Below are 20,409 nucleotides of genomic sequence, written 5' to 3' on the forward strand. Positions count from 1 at the left end.
ACTTCTTTATTTGCATACCGGCGTAGACGAATTTAGAATGACGTTTTGGAATATTTAGGGGACTGATTCCATGAGGTAGCATTGTTAGAAGCAGCAGCACTGTTCTCATGAAAGGAGCAGTGTCATGTTTGAAAGGCTCAGAGCCAAAAATTACTATTCTTTATATTGAATTAACTCATCCGATCTTCATAATAACCTTTTAAAGAGGCGATATCCCCACTTTTCTGATGAGGAAACTGAAGTTTTGTGAGGATACTCAAGGACACAGTGATAGTAAGCTGGGATTTGAACCTAAGTCTTTAATACCTCTGTACTTAACCATATAATACAGAGTTCTCCCAGTAGGGGAGAAATTGGCAGTGGTGTATTGATTATGGTAATGGTGAAATATTTACTGTGTGCTAGATATGGAAAACAAGAATGCAGTTGTACAAGACATCAGCCAGGGGAAAAAGAAGTAGGCTGTCTGCTAAAAGACCCCACAAGTAGCATTCTTTTTTTTTTTTTTTTTTGATAAATTAAATGCTTAAAAACCTGACTTTGTCAGCATACTGAGAACAGACCTATCTCTTAATGAGCTTAGCAGTAACGGCACACATAAGACTGATAAATACAGTCAGACTGATACTTTATCCATTTACAGCTAATCACACGCTTAAATATGAAGTGTGAACCTTAGTGAATTCTACAAAGGAAGTGTACATATGTAGTGAGAAAATATAAAAGGACTTAGCATTGGGAGTCAGAAAAATTTCTCTGAGGAAGTGACATTTCAGCTGAATCTGAATGAAAAGTAGATATTAGCCAGATGAAGAGATGGGAAAAGAACACACTGGCAGAAGGAGCTGCATGTGTAAAGGCTCTAAGGCAGGAGGGAGTGTGGCATGTTTGAGGAACTGAGGCAAGCAGGGTCCAGGTCATACAGGGAACTTAGAGACCATGTTAAATATTTTGAATTTTCTCATAAGAGCATTAGGGAGCCATTGAATATTTCTTTTATTTTTTATTTTACCATTGAATATTTTAAAGCAGCAGAGTGACATGATCAGATTTGTGTCTAAAAGATCATTCTGGTTGCTCTTTGGAGAACGATTGGAGGGAGAAAGGAGAGCAAGAGTAGATGTGCGGAAAATCATTAAAAGGCTGATGTAGGAGAGCAGATGAGAAGTGTTGCTGACTTAAATTAGGGTGGTGGCAGAGGGATGGAGAGATGGGTGTTTTTGAGAACTACTTCAGAAACAAAATCAATAGGACTTGCTGAGTGATTGGATATTGGAAGTAAAGGAGACAGTGGGATCAAGCTGACTCCCAGTTTTCTGCATGAGCAACAAACTGGTGGTGCTGTTAATAAATTAAACACTGGAGGAGATTGTTTGGTGATACATAATGACATTCAAGTGGAGCTGTCCAGAAGCAATTTAATAAATTGACCTAGAACTCACATGTGTCACTCTGGGTTGAAGATTATAGGTTTGGAAGTCATCAGCATATAGAGGCAATTGATGCCAGAGGTGTAAATGGGAACATCAAGGAAGACTGTAGACAGAGAAAATAGAGCCTTCAAGATTTCAACATTTAAATCTCAGTAAGTAAGTTGCCAGTAGAGGATATCGAAGAGGAGCAGCGACGTAAGTGAGGGAAATAAATAAAAGAAAGCAGCACGAAAAATATGCCATTAAAGCCAAGAAAAGAGGAAGTTTTAAGAGAAAGCAAGTAGTTAACTTTGGTAACTGCTGCAGGGAAGTAGGTCACTGGGTAAAGCAAGCTACAAGGCCACGCCTAACCTCAGTGGGGCAGAAAGTGCAATCCTCCCGTGTGACTGGAAAGAAGAGAACAGAAATACTCTTGAAAGCACACGTCTATCACAGTGCATATAAAACTATATTGAGTTTTTTAATGGCTGAATAATATTTCATACTATAGATTTACCAGCATTTCCTTATTGATGAACAGTTAGTACATTATCCATTGGATTTAGCAACTCACTGGTGACTTTGATGAAAGCAATGCAATTTTGATGGAGTGGTGAGAAGGGGGTCAAAGCCAAGTTAGAATGGACTGAAGAATTAAATGGAAGGTAAGAAAATGGAGAAGGTAAATACGGACAACTCTTCGGGGGAACAGAAATACTCATGTCCACATGATGGATGCATTCTCTCTCAAGCCAAATGGGAAATTAAATCATAATCAGAAGCCATTTGATTGATTTTCAATAAGGAAATCAATGTCCCAGAGACTTAAAATACTGATTGTACATGGTGGGTGTATGCTTTCTATATACCACTTACATGAGGCAATATACCTTAGCATACATGGGCGTTAGAGTGGCTAGGCATGAGTTTGACTCCCTCCCTGTCCACTTACTACCATATTCCATTGATTCTAAAATGACCATTTTTCTCACATGTTAACACACCTGAAGACAGAATGCATCTTAAAAGGGATGGCACCTTTGAATCACTGTCATCCATTCATGAGCTAGCTATCATCACCTGTACATATGTGAACTTAATCATAACTGTTTAAAGTAAAGGGATAGGGAAAAATACACAATATAAATATTAACAAAAAAAGCTGGCATAGCAATAGTAAAATCAGACAAAATAGATTTTAAGGCAAAAATCCTTAAAAAGCCTAGAAGTAAGGAGGGTCTTTCATCATGATAAAAGGCTACACTCCCCCCAAAAGATATAACAGTTCCAAATTTGTATGCACCTAATAACCTGGCCTGAAAATGTATAAAGTAAAAATTGGCAGAATGTTAAGGAGAAACAGACAAATCTACAATCAATAAAGATTTAGGTTTGAACAACCTTCTTCACAAACTTGACTAATGGACGTATAAGAGCATGCTGTTCCTGACAACTGCAAAAAATATGTCTTCTTTTTAAGCAGACATGGAATATTTATAAAAATTGACCATATAGTGGGCCATAACAAACCTCAACACATTTCAAAGAATTAAAACCTTACATAGGACTATGGTATAGACTGGACTACGTTAAGGATCAGTTTGAGATTTGTAATCAAGAATTTAAAGCAAATCACCAGTGTTTTTCTTACCAGCAAGGTTCAGCTGTTTGGATATAAGCATAAGAGAAGGTGATTAGTTGACTCTAACCGAGGATGAGGTTTCCCAGGAGACCATACTGAGGAATGAGAGATAAGGGAGTTAAGGATATTTACAAGAGCATTATAATATTGAACCCTGGAATCTAAGCTGGACAGGAAGAGAAGTGAGGACGTGATGAGGGTGACGGATGGTGGGAAAAGTGGTAAGATTAATAGATGGCAGGTATTAACGAGGGAAGAGAATTGCTGGAGTAGATGAACCGGAAGGATAGGAGGTAATGCTCAAGTGGCGGGATTCTTAAAATCAAGATTTTGGAGATGATGCAGTTACTGGTACTGAAAAGACTGAGGATACACTGTGACCATGGAAAGCTGCATTGGTACGTCGGGCATGATTATGGTGAGGAGATCTAGACCTGAGAGGCCACAGTGTTAGATGAGTCATCTACATGATTGTCAACATCACCAAGAACAGTTTAAGGATAGAATGGAAGATAGCTGAGTTCCGAAGACGTCAGTTGAAGAGAGAGGGAGTTGAGAGTCGGTAGACGACATGAACAGGGTAGGATAAAAAAATCCAGTAACAAGAAATTAAATGTATCCCAGGTTTTGGAAGGAAGAGAGAGGAGACAAGGTTATAAGAAGGAAAGGGGCTCATTCCCCACCTACAAAGAATGTTGAAGCAGCAGCAACCTCCAAATGAAAGGGGTTCAGAGGATAGCCAGTTTCAGTCAGTGGCAGAAGGGAGACCTTTCAGGGGGGAGACTGAGGAGTAGGGGAGTTTTCACTCACTGAGTTAGCCATTGTCATTGCTATCATCATTATAGTATTCGATTTTGTGATTAGCTATTGTGTTACACTGTTCTTATTTCTGGACACTTCAGAAAGTTTTATACTATTGTATTGATATATCACTTATTGTTGATTAAGTATATTTTGTTTTTTATAGAAGTTTAGGTATTAAGCCTGTAACAACGAACATCAAAACATTCATTATCTGATCAAACAGACTGGAAAATCAGGTTTAATTCTTTTTGTAGAATGACTACTGTAAGTCATGTTCTCAGCTATTCTTGAAATTACAGAGATAGTTAAGATATGATGCCTATTCTCAAAGAATATGGATTAGTGAGCTCATAGGAGTATAAATTGTGCGTGCATGTTTGCATACACACACAGCCTGAAAGATTTTACACACACACACACCCCGCCCTAGATAGTTAGCAGTGTTACCTCTGAGAACACAAAAGGAATGGAAGTGAAGGAGATGTTAAGAGAAGCCTATGATCTTTGAATCTTTTATAAGAATGCATTAGTATAGTTCACAAATTTAAAAAAATTAAGAATTAATGGAAGTTACAGTTTTTCTTTGTGATAATTAAAAGGAGAAATTTTGTTTTTTAAGCTTTCGTTTGTTTCTTCTAGGCAGGGATACCAATGGGACCAATGCCAGCAGCAGGAATGCCTTACATGGGACAAGCGCCATTCCTGGGAATGCATCCCCCAGGCCCACAGTACACTCCGGACATGCAGAAGCAGTTTGCAGAAGAGCAGCAGTAAGAGACCTCTAGGGTTCAAGGATAACAAAGATACATGAGAACAGTTATTTTAAAACTTGTCAAATATTCTCTAATGCAGATTTGAATACCAGAACAGTCAAGTTGCCTTTCAAAATGTTGAAAATACTTTTACTGTAAGTTTAGAGCCAGAAGAGACCCTATAGATGCTCTTATTCAACCCTATTTTACGTGTATAAGAGCGTGGGTGGCTTAAGCGGTTTGCAGTCGGCTGCTAACCTAAAGATTGGCGGTTCCGACCCACTGAGTGGCTCAGTGGAAGAAAGACCAGGTGAACTCCTTCCAGGAGGATTACAGCCGAGAAGAGTCTGTGGAGCAGTCCCGTTCTGTAACGTACAGGATCTCCACGAGTCAGAACTGACCCGGTGGCACCCGGTTTGGTTTGGTTTACTTTACATCTGGGCAAATGAGGTCCAAAGAAATGAAGCAACTTTTCAACTAAGGTGTATTAAGCTTCTTAGTGCTACTGTTATAGATTGAATTGTGTCCCCCCAAAATGTGTGTCAACTTGGTTGGGGCATGATTTCCAGTATTGTGTGATTGTCCACAGTTTTGTTATCTGATGCGATTTTCCTGTGTGTTGTAAATCCTACCTCTGATGTTAATGAGGCAGGGTTAGAGGCAGTTATGTTAATGAGGTAGGACTCAATCTACAGGATTAGATTGTTTCTTAAATCAATCTCTTTTGAGATATAAAAGAAAGAAGCAAGCAGAGAGACAGGGTGCCCTCATACCACCAAGAAACAAGAGACAGGAGAATAGCGTGTCCTTTGGACCCAGGGTCTCTGCGTTGAGAAGCTCCTTGACTGGGGAAGGATCGATGACAAGGACCTTCCCTCACAGCAGACAGAGAGGGAAAGCCTTCCCCTGGAACTGGCGACCTGAATTCAGACTTCTAGCCCCCTAGACTGTGAGAGAAGAAATTTCTGTTTGTTAAGGCCATCCATTTTTGGTATTTCTGTTACAGCAGCACTGGATAACTAAGACAGCTACTATAACAGAAATACCACAAGTGGGTAGTTTGAAGATCAGAAACTTATTTTCTCACAGTTTAGGCAGCCAGAAGCCAGAATTCAGGATTTCGGCTCTGTCCAGAGTGGGGGAAAATCCCTGTCTCAGCTTCTCTAACATTCTTCTTAGCGTTCCTTGGAGATCTCCACATGGCATCTGTCTTTCCCCTATTCTGTGCCTACTCGGGAAACCCTCGTGGTGTAGTGGTTAAGTGCTGTGGCTGCTAATCAAAAGGTCAGCAGTTCGAATTCACCAGGCGCCCCTTGGAAACTCCAAGGGCAGTTCTTCTCTGTCCTATAGGGTCACTATGAGTTGGGATCACCTTGACGGCAGCAGGTTTGGTTTTTGTTGCCTACTCTGCTCCTTTTATATCTCAACAATGATTGATTTAAGATACACCCTACACTGATACGGTCTCATTAACATAACAAAGAAAACCTTATTCCCAAATGAGACTACATCCACATTTATAGGGGTTAGGACTCCAACATGTATTCCAGGGGGACACAATTCAATCCATAACACAACGCTACACAGTTACTGACAAAGGCAGGAACTAAATGCAGGCCTTCTGGTTCCAGATCGTTGTTCTTTCTTCCAGATGACACCACCTTCCCAAGTGGAAGTTTCTTTTTTATATGCAGAGCAAAGAGTGTCTTTATGTTTGTCTGCTTGCCTATCTGATTTTGAGAATACTTTTACATGAAAAAAGTTGTCTCCTCCCCTGGCAAATTAGACAGGAAATAAATTCATATGTATTACTTAGGTAGAACATGTTTAGACTCATTTCAAATATTTTGAGATTAATATAGTGGGAAAATAGGATTCTCATTAGAACAAAATTAGATATAATAGCAGTGGAGTGAGTTCATAGGTCAACAAATGCAAAATGAGTATAGCATAGTTGATAATCCCCGGAGGTGGTTCTTCACCAGATTCTTTTTCTTATAGAAAACGATTTGAACAGCAGCAAAAACTCTTAGAAGAAGAAAGAAAAAGACGTCAGTTTGAAGAGCAGAAACAAAAGCTCAGACTTCTCAGTAGTGTGAAACCCAAGGTAATGTATCCATGCCATCCCCGCAAACATGCCTCTTCTCCTTTTTTGTTGCTGAGATAGCAGCCCAAGCTGAGGCTGTGGTTGATTCGTTTTGGTTTGTCGTGTCCTGAACTGAAAAATTTTCCTTTTTCTGTAAAGATGCTCTATTGCTGAGGAATAGGATATCAGCCGTTATCTTCTCAGCTCCTTATTACTATGGCAATATTCATAATCTTTACTTGGGAACCATTAATCCTAAACTTGTGTGTGCCGTTGAGTGGATTCCAACTCAGAGAGAACCTGCAGCAACCCTATAGGACAGAGTAGAACTGCCCTGTAGGGTTTCCAAGGCTGTAACCTTTGTGGAAGCAGATTGCCATATCTTTCTCCTGGAGAGCAGATGGTGGGTTCGAACTGCCCACCTTTTGGTTAGCAGCCAAGCGCTTAACTACTAGGCACCAGGGTTCCTTAATCCTAAATTTGCTGATACGAAAATGCATTTCTCTTAATTCAGGATACTTAATATTTAGTAGCACTATCATAAAGCATTTATAAATAAGACTTTTAATTTTTTATTTTCAATGGAGTATCCTTTTATACATTTGCTTTGTACATTTATCAGTGCCTTTTTGACTTGGGAAATCATTTTGGCAAAAATGTTGGAAATACACTAATCTCTCTACTTTTAATTGGGGAGGTTTTCAAGGAAGCAAAAAAAGTGAATGAACGTACATATTTTTGTTGTTTCTTAGACAGGAGAGAAGAGTAGAGATGATGCCTTGGAAGCCATAAAAGGAAACTTAGATGGGTTTTCCAGAGATGCTAAGATGCACCCCACTCCAGCATCACACCCCAAGAAACCAGGTAGTTTTAATTTTAAGAGATGTTAAAATTTTCTTTTCTTTAAAAGTGATTTATAGTCTCAGTAACTGACCATTGTATGTGTTAAGAGTCAGAGCTGAACTCTTCCTTCTAGCTAAGTGCAAATTTGGATGGTTTAAAATTTACAGTGAGTTAACTCTTTAACAAGGGATGGCACATATATGCTCCAGCTATATTTTCCACCCCTGGAGGTTTATTGGCAGGTGTTTGAGCCATTTTAGTACATTCTGGCGTCATGGCAGACACTGGTGCCACTGCCTAAAAAATAAGGAAGTTGGTCTGCACTACATCTGAGTGTTGAGAGCCATCTGTATAGGGAATGCTTCCCGGAGGAGTGATTGTGTCTTTTGACTTCTGTAACAGCAAGATAAGGCGTGCAAGGATGTTACTTTTTCCTCTGTGTTATTGGGAAGGTACAGTTGCTGACATTCTGAAATATTCAGGTAAATGTTTTGGGGGTGAAAGCAGTTTGTGATGCACTTCTGGGCCATGGGACGGATAGGTACTGCGTGTGTGATATGCTTCATGGAACATGGGACCAGTATTGCCCACTTGCAATTGGCACCTCATTTTTTCAAATAATAAAAATCTACCAGTAGTGATTCAGCATCCATCCCGTTAGTGAAGAAACATGGCATCACCAAAAAATTAAAAAAAAAAAAATTCAGTCATGAAAGAGTTCAGAGCTGTGGCCTGGATAAATGTCTTGGGAGGGGGAAAAAAAAAACTCTCTTTGCCTAAGAGTTAAATGTCAGTATGACAACTTGAGCTGTAAATCTCTTTATCAATGAGTATGTTAACATTAGTAAAAAAAAAAAAAAACTATTATCTCAAAGCAAATGTAATAAAGGAGTTTACCATTTCATTTTTATTATTTCAAATTAATTTTACTTTTTATGAGCTAGCTAAGATTTTATTATTCAATGTGATTAAAATGGACCATTAAAAAAAAGTCTCAGGAGTAGTAATGCTCCTCATGAAATTTTAGTTTCTCTAACACATTTCTATGTACTTTTTACCATCGGAAAAACAAAAAAAGTACCTGCTTTTAGAGCACGGTGAAGGGATTTTTTTTGTTTTGTTTTATACATTTGGTAGTCGAAATGAGTCTTGTTTTTGTGTAATGGTTACCACATCCTTTTTTAAAACAATTCAATATTTTCACATTTTATTCTCAACTAATATCAAGAGTAACGTACCATTACTAGGCAAACAGTTTGCATAGATTATTCAGTCAACCAAGAAACTAGTGTCTTTTACTGGTACAGATTATATTAATACATTTTATCTTAAACCCTTTATTGTAATACCTTTTACAAGCACTATCAGGAGAGAATAATTGGCACCCACATTGATAACCACATTCTTGATTTTCTGGGATGGTTTCACGCTGTCCTCTTAATTTTGTTTGTTAGATTATGGTCCCAGATTCTGATTCCAAAACTATGCCCCCAAATAAAAATATACTGAGATTGAAAACGGAATGGGCCTTAACAACCAGATTGAGTTCAGACAGAAAAACCATCTAAAAATGAAAATTATAAACTGTATAACTAGTCAAGATATAGTTTAAATATATATATTGGAAGTTAATACTAAAACTGGACCTTGCATAGAACCAAGAAAAAGGAGAAGAAGGCAGAGACAATGGCCATTGTTAGGTCAACCATTGATCAATTCATATTGTTGTTAGTTGCTGTCAAATTGATTCTAACTCACCGCTATCCCATGTGTGCAGAGAACTGCTCCATAGGGTCTTCAAGACTGTGTGCTTTTAGAAGCCAGTTGCCAGGCTTGTCTTCTGTGGTGCCTCTGGGTGGGATTGAACTGTCAGCCTTTCAGCTAGTAGTCAAGTGCTTAACCATTTTCTCCACCCAAGGGCTCCTCAGTCTACATAAAATGCCCTTTTTGGACAGCCAGCTATAGTTTAATAATGAATATTCCTCATTGTTAAATAATGCAGTGGTGTTTTGATGTTCAGACAATCTGATGAGTTCAGTCAACGTGTGTACAGTTAACAGTTTCTAGTTAACTGCTTCATGCTAAGTCAGAAAAAAATGTTTCTAAAGCAAGCCTAGGAGTTTCCAGTGCCTCTTCAGTTAGGATCTTAAACCTAGACCCAAAGTACAGTCTATAAAAACAGTTTCCAACCTTTACACTACCAAAGGGTATCTTTTCATTTTCCCCAAAGGATGTTTTTTCTAAAACACTTAATATACAAACTGTATTTATGACGTAATTTTAATGATTTTTATTAATCATATACATAGCTGTGAGACTTTATGAGCCAAAATATATACCACATAGAACGAATGTAATTCCAGACAAATATAAAGAAACAGTGGTTGAGCCTTTGCAGCCTTACTGCTAATATAGGCAAGGTCCATTATGTCTTTTAAAAACATCCAAAGTAGAGCTCAGATTTCCATTACTTCTGCTTTGTGCTAGTGCTGGTCCAAGAAGGCTTTTTCTTTTTAACAAAAAAATTAAGGCAATAATTTGAATATTCATTATGTGTCTTTCATAGAATTTTAAACGTTTACAGCTTTTATTTTATTGATCCAAAAGAGAGGTAGTAAGCATGTAGTGTCCTCATTTTCAGATGAAAGCCTTTTTTTTTTTTTTTTTATAAAGACCACACCTTGTGACATTAAAACCCGTTGCCACTGAGTCGATTCTGACTTATGAGGACACTGTATATTACGGAGTAGAACTGCTCCATAGGGTTTTCTTGGCTGAAATCTTTAGGGAAAGGTCCCCAAGTGGTACAAACAGTTCATACTCAATTACTAACTTGCAGGTTGGTGGTTTGACCCCACTCAGCAGTGCCACAGAAAAAAGGCCTGGCGATCTGCTTCCATAAATAATACAGCCAAGAAAACCCTATTGAGCAGTTCTACTCTTTAACACATGGGGTCACGTGAGTTGGAATTGACTTGATGGCAACAGGTTTGGTTTTTGGTTTTTAATCTTTATGGAAGCGGTTTGCCAGGGCTTTGTTTCGAGGTGCTGCTGGTTGGGTTCAAACTGCCAGTCTTTAGGTTAGCAGCCAGTCAACTGCTTACGCCACCTGGACCACTCTCCTGTGACATTAGTCTTTAATAAATATTAAAGCAATTCAAAGTAGTTAAAATGTGAAGAAATAACAATAATATTGTTAATGAACCTCTTGTCAAATGTAGTAGACCAGGTTTATTACATAAATGAATCTCACATTTAACAATATAAAAACCATAGTGATGTTTTCAAACATAGCCATTGGTCGAGGTTAACTTTCATAAATGGGTTGTTGAATTGTTTGCTTTAGTACTTTATGGTCTCCCAATTTTTATGCTTTTCACAAGGAAATATCACCTTGGTAATATATTTAATGTTCTTGTTATCTTTTGTAATTTTCATTCCTTATGTTGTGATTTATGCCAAGTGTATGGATCAGGCATGATGTGTCAGAAACTACAAGTTTGTATTATGCATTCTTCCTTACTGTCAGAGTGAAGTTTAAACATTGGAGTATTTATTTGTCCAATCTGTAATGTGTTCAGCAGTATATAAATAGGTTTTCTTATATCTGTTTTTATCATCCAGATAAACAGATCATTTGGGTTTCAAAAGTAATCACCACTTTGATATAAATTATTATTGGTTTCAGTCAGAAAGAAAAATTAGTTCTAACCAAATCAAAGAAGGGAAGAAATTTTGAGTTTTATGGAAGTTTTTTTGTTGTTTATTTTTTAAGTGAATGCAAAATAGCTATAAAACCTCTTTTTAAAAAGACAAAGTTGCGTATAAATAGATATCACAGTGTTTTTGCACCCATTATGTAATTCCATTTGACTGTGGTTACTTGTGTTATTTCTTGTTCACCTCCACTATTCATATTTCAGTATATTCTTTTGAAATTGTACTACCTCTTGATTTCTTTTTCCCTGTTGGTTTTCATTTCTGTGTGTTTCATTGCCATTTTCCATTTTGCAGATTGTCCCACATCATCTCATTCTACTATAACTGTCTCCCCATCACCTGCCTTTCTTGATGAAGAAGAATTCAGTGACTTTATGCAGGGGCCTGTTGAAGTTCCCAAATGTGGGCCTTCTTCCACTTCCCAGCCTTTTCAGTCTTTCCACCCCACCACCCCAGTTGGCCAGTTGCATACACAGAAGGCTGGGACACAGCCTCTCCCTCCAGGTCAGATTCCAGTGTCATTTGCCTTACCTGATATCCCTGGGCAAATTCCTTATTTTTCTACTGCTTCAGCCTCACACATTGTACAGAAAGCAGGTAACTCCTAGCATTGTTAATGAAAATGTTCTTACAGTATTCTAGGAAAATTTACTTCTGTTATATAAGCAGAATAATGTAACGATGTTGGTAAAGAAACCTGTACATGCATTGCATGAGTATTTGGAAATCCGCCAAAATTAAAGTCTAGCTTTTTCAATTCTGGGGGCCTCGCGTTCTAGAAAAGTGATTTAAAACTTTTGCTGTCCTAAGTTAGGAACTTTGTAAACCACCTTACAACTTTGAAAACAAGCTGATTTCTTAAGGACATTACTCTTTTGTTTGGGAACATCATCAGTATCATTTTCTGAAGAATAATGAGCCAAGGAAAACTACTTTAGAAAGTGCCTCCTCTGATTCTGTGACAGACCATTTGGGGTCAGAAGTCGTTCGTCCTTGGACAAGTCTTTAGACATCTGTACGCCTCAGTTTTTTCCCCTGTGCAATAATGGGTGCAGTTATACACTCTGTCTTGAGATACAGCATAGTGATGGGAGAGATCTGAGGAGACACGCACTTAATCCAAACTCTCATTTGAGAGATGCGGAAACAGACCCAGAGATGTTACTGGCCAGCGGTCTTCCCAGTAGTTTGTAGAAGTGTCTGTATCTTTTGTAAGTCTCCAGATTTCAAAGTTAGTACTTCTTCTCCGATACCATTCTCCCTACGCTCTCATCAGATTCTTGAGAATCAGAGTAGAACATATGCATAAGTCCTCTAAATCTCTGAAGCCTCTCAAGTTCTATACAAACACAGTGATTTAATTATATTCAAGTTTTTATGTGGCTGGGCCTTCCCTGGAGAGTATGGGGCTGGAATGGATGATGGAAAAGATTAGAGATATGCAGTTGTATACAAATAACCCTTCATGCTGTTTGTTTAGGCCCTTCCTTGGAGGAGAAGCTCCTAGTATCTTGTGACATAAGTACATCTGGGCAGGAACAAATTAAATTAAATACTTCTGAAGTTGAGCACAAAGCCCTAGGCCCAGCTTCCAGTAAGAACCATCCCAGTTTAACGGCCAGTACCTGGGGTGCTGTAGATGGACGCATAAGTGGTGCCACCAAAGCAGAGGCAGAAAAGACTTCAGACCAAAACCTGTCAATTGAAGAGAGTGGTGAGCTCGTGAAACATTCAGCAAAAAAATTCGTTTAACCAAATGTCGCTTAAATGCTAACATATTAAGCATTAATCTTAATATGAATGCTGCTTGATTTTGCTAGTTGAAATCTCGCTTAAAATAAAGTTAATGCATCCCTTTCTCTAATTAACCACTAAGATTTTGCTCCGAATTCTTTCAGCACACTCTTAGGCCTTTTTAAAAAATGATTTTGATAACCAGTTTTCTTAATCAGAATCATTCCTGTTTTAAAATATTCTTTCCTCTCAATTTATAAAAACTGTGTTTTTTTTCCCCTTACAATTTCCATTCTTCCATAAAGATTGAGAAGTTAAAATTACAACTGGAAAAGTCACCAATGAGAATATAGTTTTGCTTTGGCACAGTGGTTAAGAGCTCGGCTGCTAACCAAAAGGTTGGCAGTTGGTATCTACCAGCTGCTCCTTGGAAACCCTCTAGGGCAGTTCTACTCTCTCCTAGAGGGTCAGCGTGAGTCGGATCGTGACAGGTTTGCTTTTTTGTTTTTCTCTGAAATAAATCATATGCACTGTAGCCTAAAAGATCCAAATTTTATAAATTCAGCTCATAGAGAGGAATTAAAATGTGGGCAGCCCAGGAGGCAAACTTTTAGAGGATATTTTATTGGCCAAGAAATTACTGTGTCGTGCAAAAAAACGAAGCAAAACAAAAACCCTATACATCTACGGCAGCAGCCGTCATATTCAAATTAAAAATCAGACTTTGTGAAGACGCCGTATTAAAAGCTGTAAGTCAAACTTGGGCGGTTGAATTTTTTATACATACATGGTTTTAAACCAGTGCCTGTCATTTTTTTTTTTCCTTTAATTTATAATACACATGAGATGATAAAAACCTCATATGATTTAGAATATTGATTTGGTATATTTTAGTTTTTCTATATATAGTTTATTCTTTAGGGCATACTTAATGTGTAAGAGTTGTTTAGAAACCAGATATTTTAGTTGTATTGGTGACTTTTTTTTTAAGTGTCTCCAGCCAGTGCTCTCCTGTAACAACCATGGCTAGATGTGATTTTCTCGTCTCCCTCACAGACCGTTAGACTCATCAGGGACTGTTCCTAATGCACCTTGTCTTTTAGGTGTGGGAATATTTCCCTCCCAGGATCCTGTTCAGCCCAGAATGCCTCCTTGGATTTACAATGAGAGCTTGGTTCCAGGTAAGAGTTCCTTGCTCGGGATCCCTTTTTGACCTATTTTGTTTCAGATTTTATAAGTGTAGTTGTAAATGTTTACTGTCGTGGTTAAAAACTATACAGAAGGAATTTTAAGTTTTTTCTCTTTTAACTTTTTTCTGAAGGAGTACAGAAGCTTAATTAAATAAATCCAGTGTTTCCTAAGCTACCTCCTGTAGGGAATAACTATAAAGGCGGGAGAAGTGTTTTGCTTTAATGTTTTATTGACCATCATATCCTTTTATTTCTAAGAGCTTTCTTGGATTTGTCATGCTTTAAGAGACATTATCAAATATTTACTAGATTGCCAGATAGCATTAATGTTTAATTAATTTCATTAAACTAATTTGTTTAATAAATATCAGTTTTTCTCAACTGTTAATGATTAGTTTATATTTTTTTAAATACTCTGACTTCTTTGTCATGTGATATTATATGAAGTAAAAAACTAGGTGGCATCTTTTTCTACATTGGAAGGTGGTATTTACTTTTTTTCTTTGTATATTATTTCTGCTGAGCCAGAAAAATCACAGAGGCGCACATTTTGTGATATTACTCAATTAAATGTGAGGAAATAGTCTACTTAAGCTAAGATTGGTATACATAGGCTAGTGACTGTTGCAATAGTATATGCATATTGTAACTTGTTTGTCAGTCTGTTCAAAACTAAAGGTAACTTTCATTAGGTCTTCAATTTTCTATGTTGGTCATATGCTAAAGTTCGTTCTTCTCCATGGCTGATTTAATAAAACTTATGCAAGATACCCATAGCTGAATTTCTATGTAAGAAACCATTAATGTCTAGTTTATATCATAATCTATATATGATATATATAGATTTGGGCATCCTGTTTACTTATTTGCTAAATGTGACAACCCTAGTTAGAGGAGCTGTTGGGGATGAAAAACCATTATATTTATGTATAATTGAAGTCCCATATTTGTCTTCAATTATACATAAATATAATGGTTTTTATTCCAATTCCCCGTTTACAGTTTATATCTTTTCCTCTTCTTCTCTGTCTTTAAGCCAGATAAATAAAAAACAACAACAAAAATCTAAATCTTGGTGTACTTTTAAGTTTTATTCATTTTTTCCTGACTTACATTTCTTTCTGTATCCTCCCTCCAAACATATATGTGTGTATACGTTCTTAGCCAAAATGTTTGTTTTAATGACCCACCTCTTAATTTGTATTCCACATTTATAATTCTAGATGTAAAGTTTGTGTTTTAAACATTTTTCTCAGTCTGCCTTAACCCTACCCACTTTTCATCCCCAACAGCTCCTCTAACTAGGGTTGTCACATTTAGCAAATAAGTAAACAGGATGCCCAGTTAAATTTGGATTTAAGGTAAACGACAAATAATTGTTTAGTGTAAGTCTGTCCCATGCAGTGTGGGTGTCCTGTACTTTACATGGCAACCCTACCTCTAACAGCCTTTCCCGCTGTGTTCTTTGGAAGCCCCAATTTATGAAAAACTACCGTTGTCTCTTTATTCAAACACTTGTTCTGCTTCCTCACCTTTTAACTAAAAGCAGATCTTTCCCTGAAGGTTCTGTTTCCATAGCACCTTCCCCAGTAGTGTTTTCTCTCACAGCCTCTGATTCTCTGGGCAGGGAAAAAGGTGGTGTTGGTATAACTCCTGCATCTTACTGCTATTTTCAAACTGTTTCCATCATTATTACTCTCTGATTTCTTTTCTTTTAAAGTACATAGCATCTGCTTATACCGCCCCCCGTCTTACTGTCATTACAACCTTCTACTGAATTAAAAGACTTTCTCGTACCTTCAGCCCTAAGTCTTTATCTTTAGGACCAAGTTCCAATCTCTGTTCTGAGCTTCAGACCCTGATTGCCTGCTGGATATTTCCACTTGGATATCTTTACAGCAGTTTGATTTAAGGTTGAAGATTATTTTTGTATAGCAAGAGCAACAATAAAAAAGATCAATCATTTGTAATGCGTTTACATTTGTAATATGGTCTTTCTTTTAATAGATGCCTATAAGAAAATTTTAGAAACCACAATGACTCCAACTGGAATAGATACTGCTAAACTTTATCCTATTCTGATGTCATCTGGACTTCCCAGGGAAACTCTTGGACAGATATGGGCCTTAGCTAATCGAACTACACCTGGCAAACTTACTAAAGAAGAACTTTATACCGTTCTGGCCATGATAGCTGTAACACAGGTAGACAATGTTTCTTAACTTAGGTCAAAAAACTTTTCAATATAAGTTGAAAGAGTATGAATCCTTTTTTGACTATAACGCTGTAGAAATCTGTACACTGAAATTTAGATCATTTTCAGAATACACTATAAAAATTCACAGCTTATATAATGTGCATCCTAGCAAAATATTCTTTTGTTTAAAGAATGTTTAGTATATTAACATCCTCTGGGCTAACTATATCCCTTCTGAACTTGAGAGCTAGTCAGTAATAGGTAAAATTGCTCTCGCTGTCCTTTGAAGTCCTTAGTTAAAATTCCTTAAATATCAAGTATTCTCAGTCTGGTAACAGTTTTTCTCATGTTATACAGTAATTTTGAATGATTAGATTATGATGAGTTAACCCAAATTGTCAAGAGAGGGGAATGTCAGAACTGGTATGTGTTGGCAATTTCTTTGTTGAGTATTATATTTTACATTAAATTTGCTACATTTTGGCGGGGGGAGGAGGGAGGGTATCAAATTCATAAGTTTTGGGAGAATCAGAGTAGAAACATACCAGGGCTACAAGTTTTATATTTAGGTCTCTGTTTGCCAGATTTAGATTGTATATGGTTTGCCATCCCCCAAAACGATTCCATTTTCCTCCTATTCTGTATAGAGGGGAGTTCCTGCCATGAGTCCTGACGCTTTAAACCAGTTCCCGGCGGCTCCTATTCCAACTTTAAGTGGCTTTCCTATGACTCTTCCTACCCCAGTGAGTCAGCCAACCGTGATGCCTTCAGGCCCTGCAGGCTCCATGCCTCTCAACCTGGGACAGCCAGTCATGGGCATTAACCTTGTTGGACCAGTGGGTGGAGCTGCAGCTCAGGCTTCCAGTGGCTTCTTGCCAACTTACCCTGCAAATCAGGTAAGTGGAGAAGCTGTGTATATTCCAAATAATACTTGAAAGTAAATCCGGGCAGCTTTTTTTCCAGGGAGGCATACAGAATATTGCTGAATTGTGATGGACCCTTGAGATGAAGAATAAACAGTATTCAAACAATATAAAATTTACTTTATTATTATTAAAAAAACAAAGATGTTTCTTAAGCCTTAAACTGTTTGAATTTTAGCTAAAAATTTATAGTTCTTTATAGAATATATATTTTAACCTCAACCTAATAAAATAAATTTTTTGACTGTGTGTTTTGAGGAAACCACCAAGCCTGAAGTTAAAAATACCTTAGTTTAAACTGACTTGAATTGTAAACTTTCACTTAAAGCACAATAAAAAAAATTAAGAATAATAATTTAAAAATAAAGTACCTTAGTTTATTTTTCACTTCTCAGATTAACAAAATTTAAACAAACTTATAATATTTAGTGTCAGTGAAAATGTAGGAAGAAGTAACTGATATACTGTAGGGCTTATTCATGCAGGCTTTTTTGGAAGGCGAGTTGGCAATAGCTGTCAAAATTTTAAATGCCTGTGTCTTTTGACCTAGCAGCCACACTATTAGGAATCTGTTAGTAACTCAAATTAACAAAGATATGCAAGGATATTTGTTGTAGCATTGTTTGTGAGAGTAAAACATTAGAAACAACTAAGTGTCCATCAGGAGAAAGGTCAGATAAATTTTGGTTCATCCATACAGTGGTAAACTATTAGGTCATTAAAATAAATGAGATAGATCTACATGTACTGCCTAGAAAGATGGCCATGTTACATGATTACATTGTTTTAAGGTACAGAACAATATACTACAAGCTCATTTTTCTGTAAGGCAGATGAAGTTTTGTTAGTACTTAACGTTGCTATAAGTTGGAATCAACTTGATGGCAATGGGTTTGGTTGTTTTTGTTTTGTTTTGTTTGATGTCTGGTCTGGTCAGTAACCTGGAAAATGCAATTCGGCTATTAAAAAATTGTGTAGATTCATTCTTTAAACCAGTCTTTTACCATTTGTACCAGAGAGTGTCTAAAAATACAAGATTCTTTCCTTAAGCACATATGTTGATGGTATGTCAGAAGAGCGTTCTTCTGAAATTAGGTAGTTGTACCTAAATGGGGGAATTTAAAATGCAGTCTTTGTGGTTGACAGTTGGAAATTCGTTGTTAACTATTTTATCACTTTGATGTTGTTTTCAACTTAAATGTCCCCTATAATCTTAGGTGGTAAAACCAGAAGAAGATGACTTTCAGGATTTTCAAGATGCTTCGAAGTCAGGATCCCTTGATGACTCATTCAGTGATTTCCAAGAGGTGTCTGCTTCTTCAAAAACAAATAATTCCCAGCATGGAAGCAGGTAGAAAAGAATTGACTATATTTAACAATGTGTTTAATAATTAAAAAAGAAACGTGCACAATGAGAAGACTAAGTATAAGAAGAAAATTGAGACTCCTTACTCTAATATTTTTCTTGATTATCCTGTCTTTATTCATACTTTTGGAAACCCTGGTGGTGTAGTGGTTAAGTGCTACGGCTGCTATACAAAAGGTCGGCAGTTCGAATCCACTGAGCACTCCTTGGAAATAATGGGGCAGTTCTACTCTGTCCTGTAGGGTTGCTATGAGTCAGAATTGACTTGACTGCAATGGTATTCATACTTTTACTCTTCTCACTTCTCTCTCCTTTGTCCACCTTAAACTTCAGCTCCTGCCATTTCATCGCTTGCCAGTATTTTCTTTTTGCCTTTGCTAAACCTGATTTATTATAGCTTAGTGCATGTGTGCGATGATGACTTCATGTTCTTGTGTTGGGTCCAGATCTTCAACTGTTGAAAAACTTTTTGGGCAAGGAAACATAATCTGATATTTTGTAGTATAATTTTCCACAGAAGTCATAATTCAGCAATCCAAATATAATTACTTATTCATGTCTCTCTTATATTTAAGTTGAGAGCAATGGCTTTTAGTCCTTCAGATTTCTGTTTGTTTGAATAGACAGTTGCACAAATATATCTCTAATGTTTTATGTATTAGTTTAACCTTTAGGTACAGTAACTGTTTCAGTATATTGTCAACACCTCCCTGTCTTGTTTTTTTTTTTTTTTTTTTTAAGTATTTAGATATTTCTTCCACAGAGTGGAACACACTGGACTTTGAGTAAGCAATATCAATTTCTTTGGTTTTATGTTTGGAACTTGTTTCTGCCAGGATACACAGTCTGTTTCTTTTATGTCCCTTTTTCTGCAAGTTGGTTCATCTCTTGCTTTTTAACCAGTTGATCATCTTTTAATTAGCACCTTCTGCATACCCACTGTAACAAGAACTCAGAGGTGGGATTATAGAGAATTACAAATTAGGGAGAGACATTATTCTCCTGATTTTAAGAACACATCAAACACATATAAGGGACATATAGAAGAAACAAGAGCCCTGGTGGCGCAGTGGTTAAGTGCTTGGCTACTAACCAAAAGGTTGGCGGTTCGAACTCACCAGCCACTTCGTGAGACAAAGATATGGCAGTCTGTTTCCATAAAGATTTATGGACTTGGAAACCTTGTGGAGCAATTCTCTGCTGTCCTATAGAGTCACTCTGAGTGGGAATCAACTTGGCAACAATGGGATGGAAGAAACATGATGGATGTCACTGTAAAGAAATGGGATTTCAAGACCTCTACACCAGGCTAGGAAACCCTGGTGGCACAGTGGTTAAGAGCTATGGCTGCTGACCAAAAGGTCAGCACTTCGAGTCCACCAGGCACTCCTTGGAAGCTCTGTGGGGCAATTCTACTCTGTCCTGTAGGGTTGCTGTGAGTCAGAATTGACTTGATGGTAGTGGGCTTTTGGCTTACACCAGGCTAACCTTATAGAAACATAAAGATATTTCTATCCCAGATCTCTTTCTTTGAAAAAAAAGTATATACATTCTGCTGCTAACTTGGCATCTCTATCTGAATGACCCAACGCATCTCAAATTCCCTGCATAAAATTAAACTCATTATTTTCCTACTCAAAGTTAAATAAAAGTTTTTTAGATCATTGTTTCCTGCCTTGGTGAATGGTATCACCATAACCAGTCATCAAATCAGAAACATGGATTTTATCTTTGACTCCC

At 37.3% G+C, this 20,409-nt stretch overlaps 1 protein-coding gene across 12 annotated transcripts in view; it reads left to right on the forward strand.

Annotated features, from left to right (window-relative positions):
• Positions 1-20,409, forward strand: part of SYNRG (synergin gamma) — a 76,703-nt gene that overhangs the window by 15,891 nt on the left and 40,403 nt on the right. For 5 of the 12 annotated variants that reach the window (XM_049859106.1, XM_049859109.1, XM_049859108.1 and 2 more), the window contains exons 4-12: positions 4,498-4,628; positions 6,612-6,717; positions 7,449-7,560; positions 11,554-11,856; positions 12,740-12,973; positions 14,097-14,174; positions 16,191-16,387; positions 17,028-17,276; positions 18,521-18,654. In XM_049859106.1, the coding sequence (XP_049715063.1) occupies positions 4,498-4,628; positions 6,612-6,717; positions 7,449-7,560; positions 11,554-11,856; positions 12,740-12,973; positions 14,097-14,174; positions 16,191-16,387; positions 17,028-17,276; positions 18,521-18,654 (1,544 nt within the window). The remainder of the gene's footprint in view (positions 1-4,497; positions 4,629-6,611; positions 6,718-7,448; positions 7,561-11,553; positions 11,857-12,739; positions 12,974-14,096; positions 14,175-16,190; positions 16,388-17,027; positions 17,277-18,520; positions 18,655-20,409) is intronic. The other 7 variants (XM_049859115.1, XM_049859117.1, XM_049859116.1 and 4 more) reach the window with 4 other exon arrangements.

Source organism: Elephas maximus, chromosome 19 (genome assembly GCF_024166365.1).
Source record: "Elephas maximus indicus isolate mEleMax1 chromosome 19, mEleMax1 primary haplotype, whole genome shotgun sequence".
In the NCBI taxonomy this organism is placed as follows: Eukaryota; Metazoa; Chordata; class Mammalia; order Proboscidea; family Elephantidae; genus Elephas; species Elephas maximus.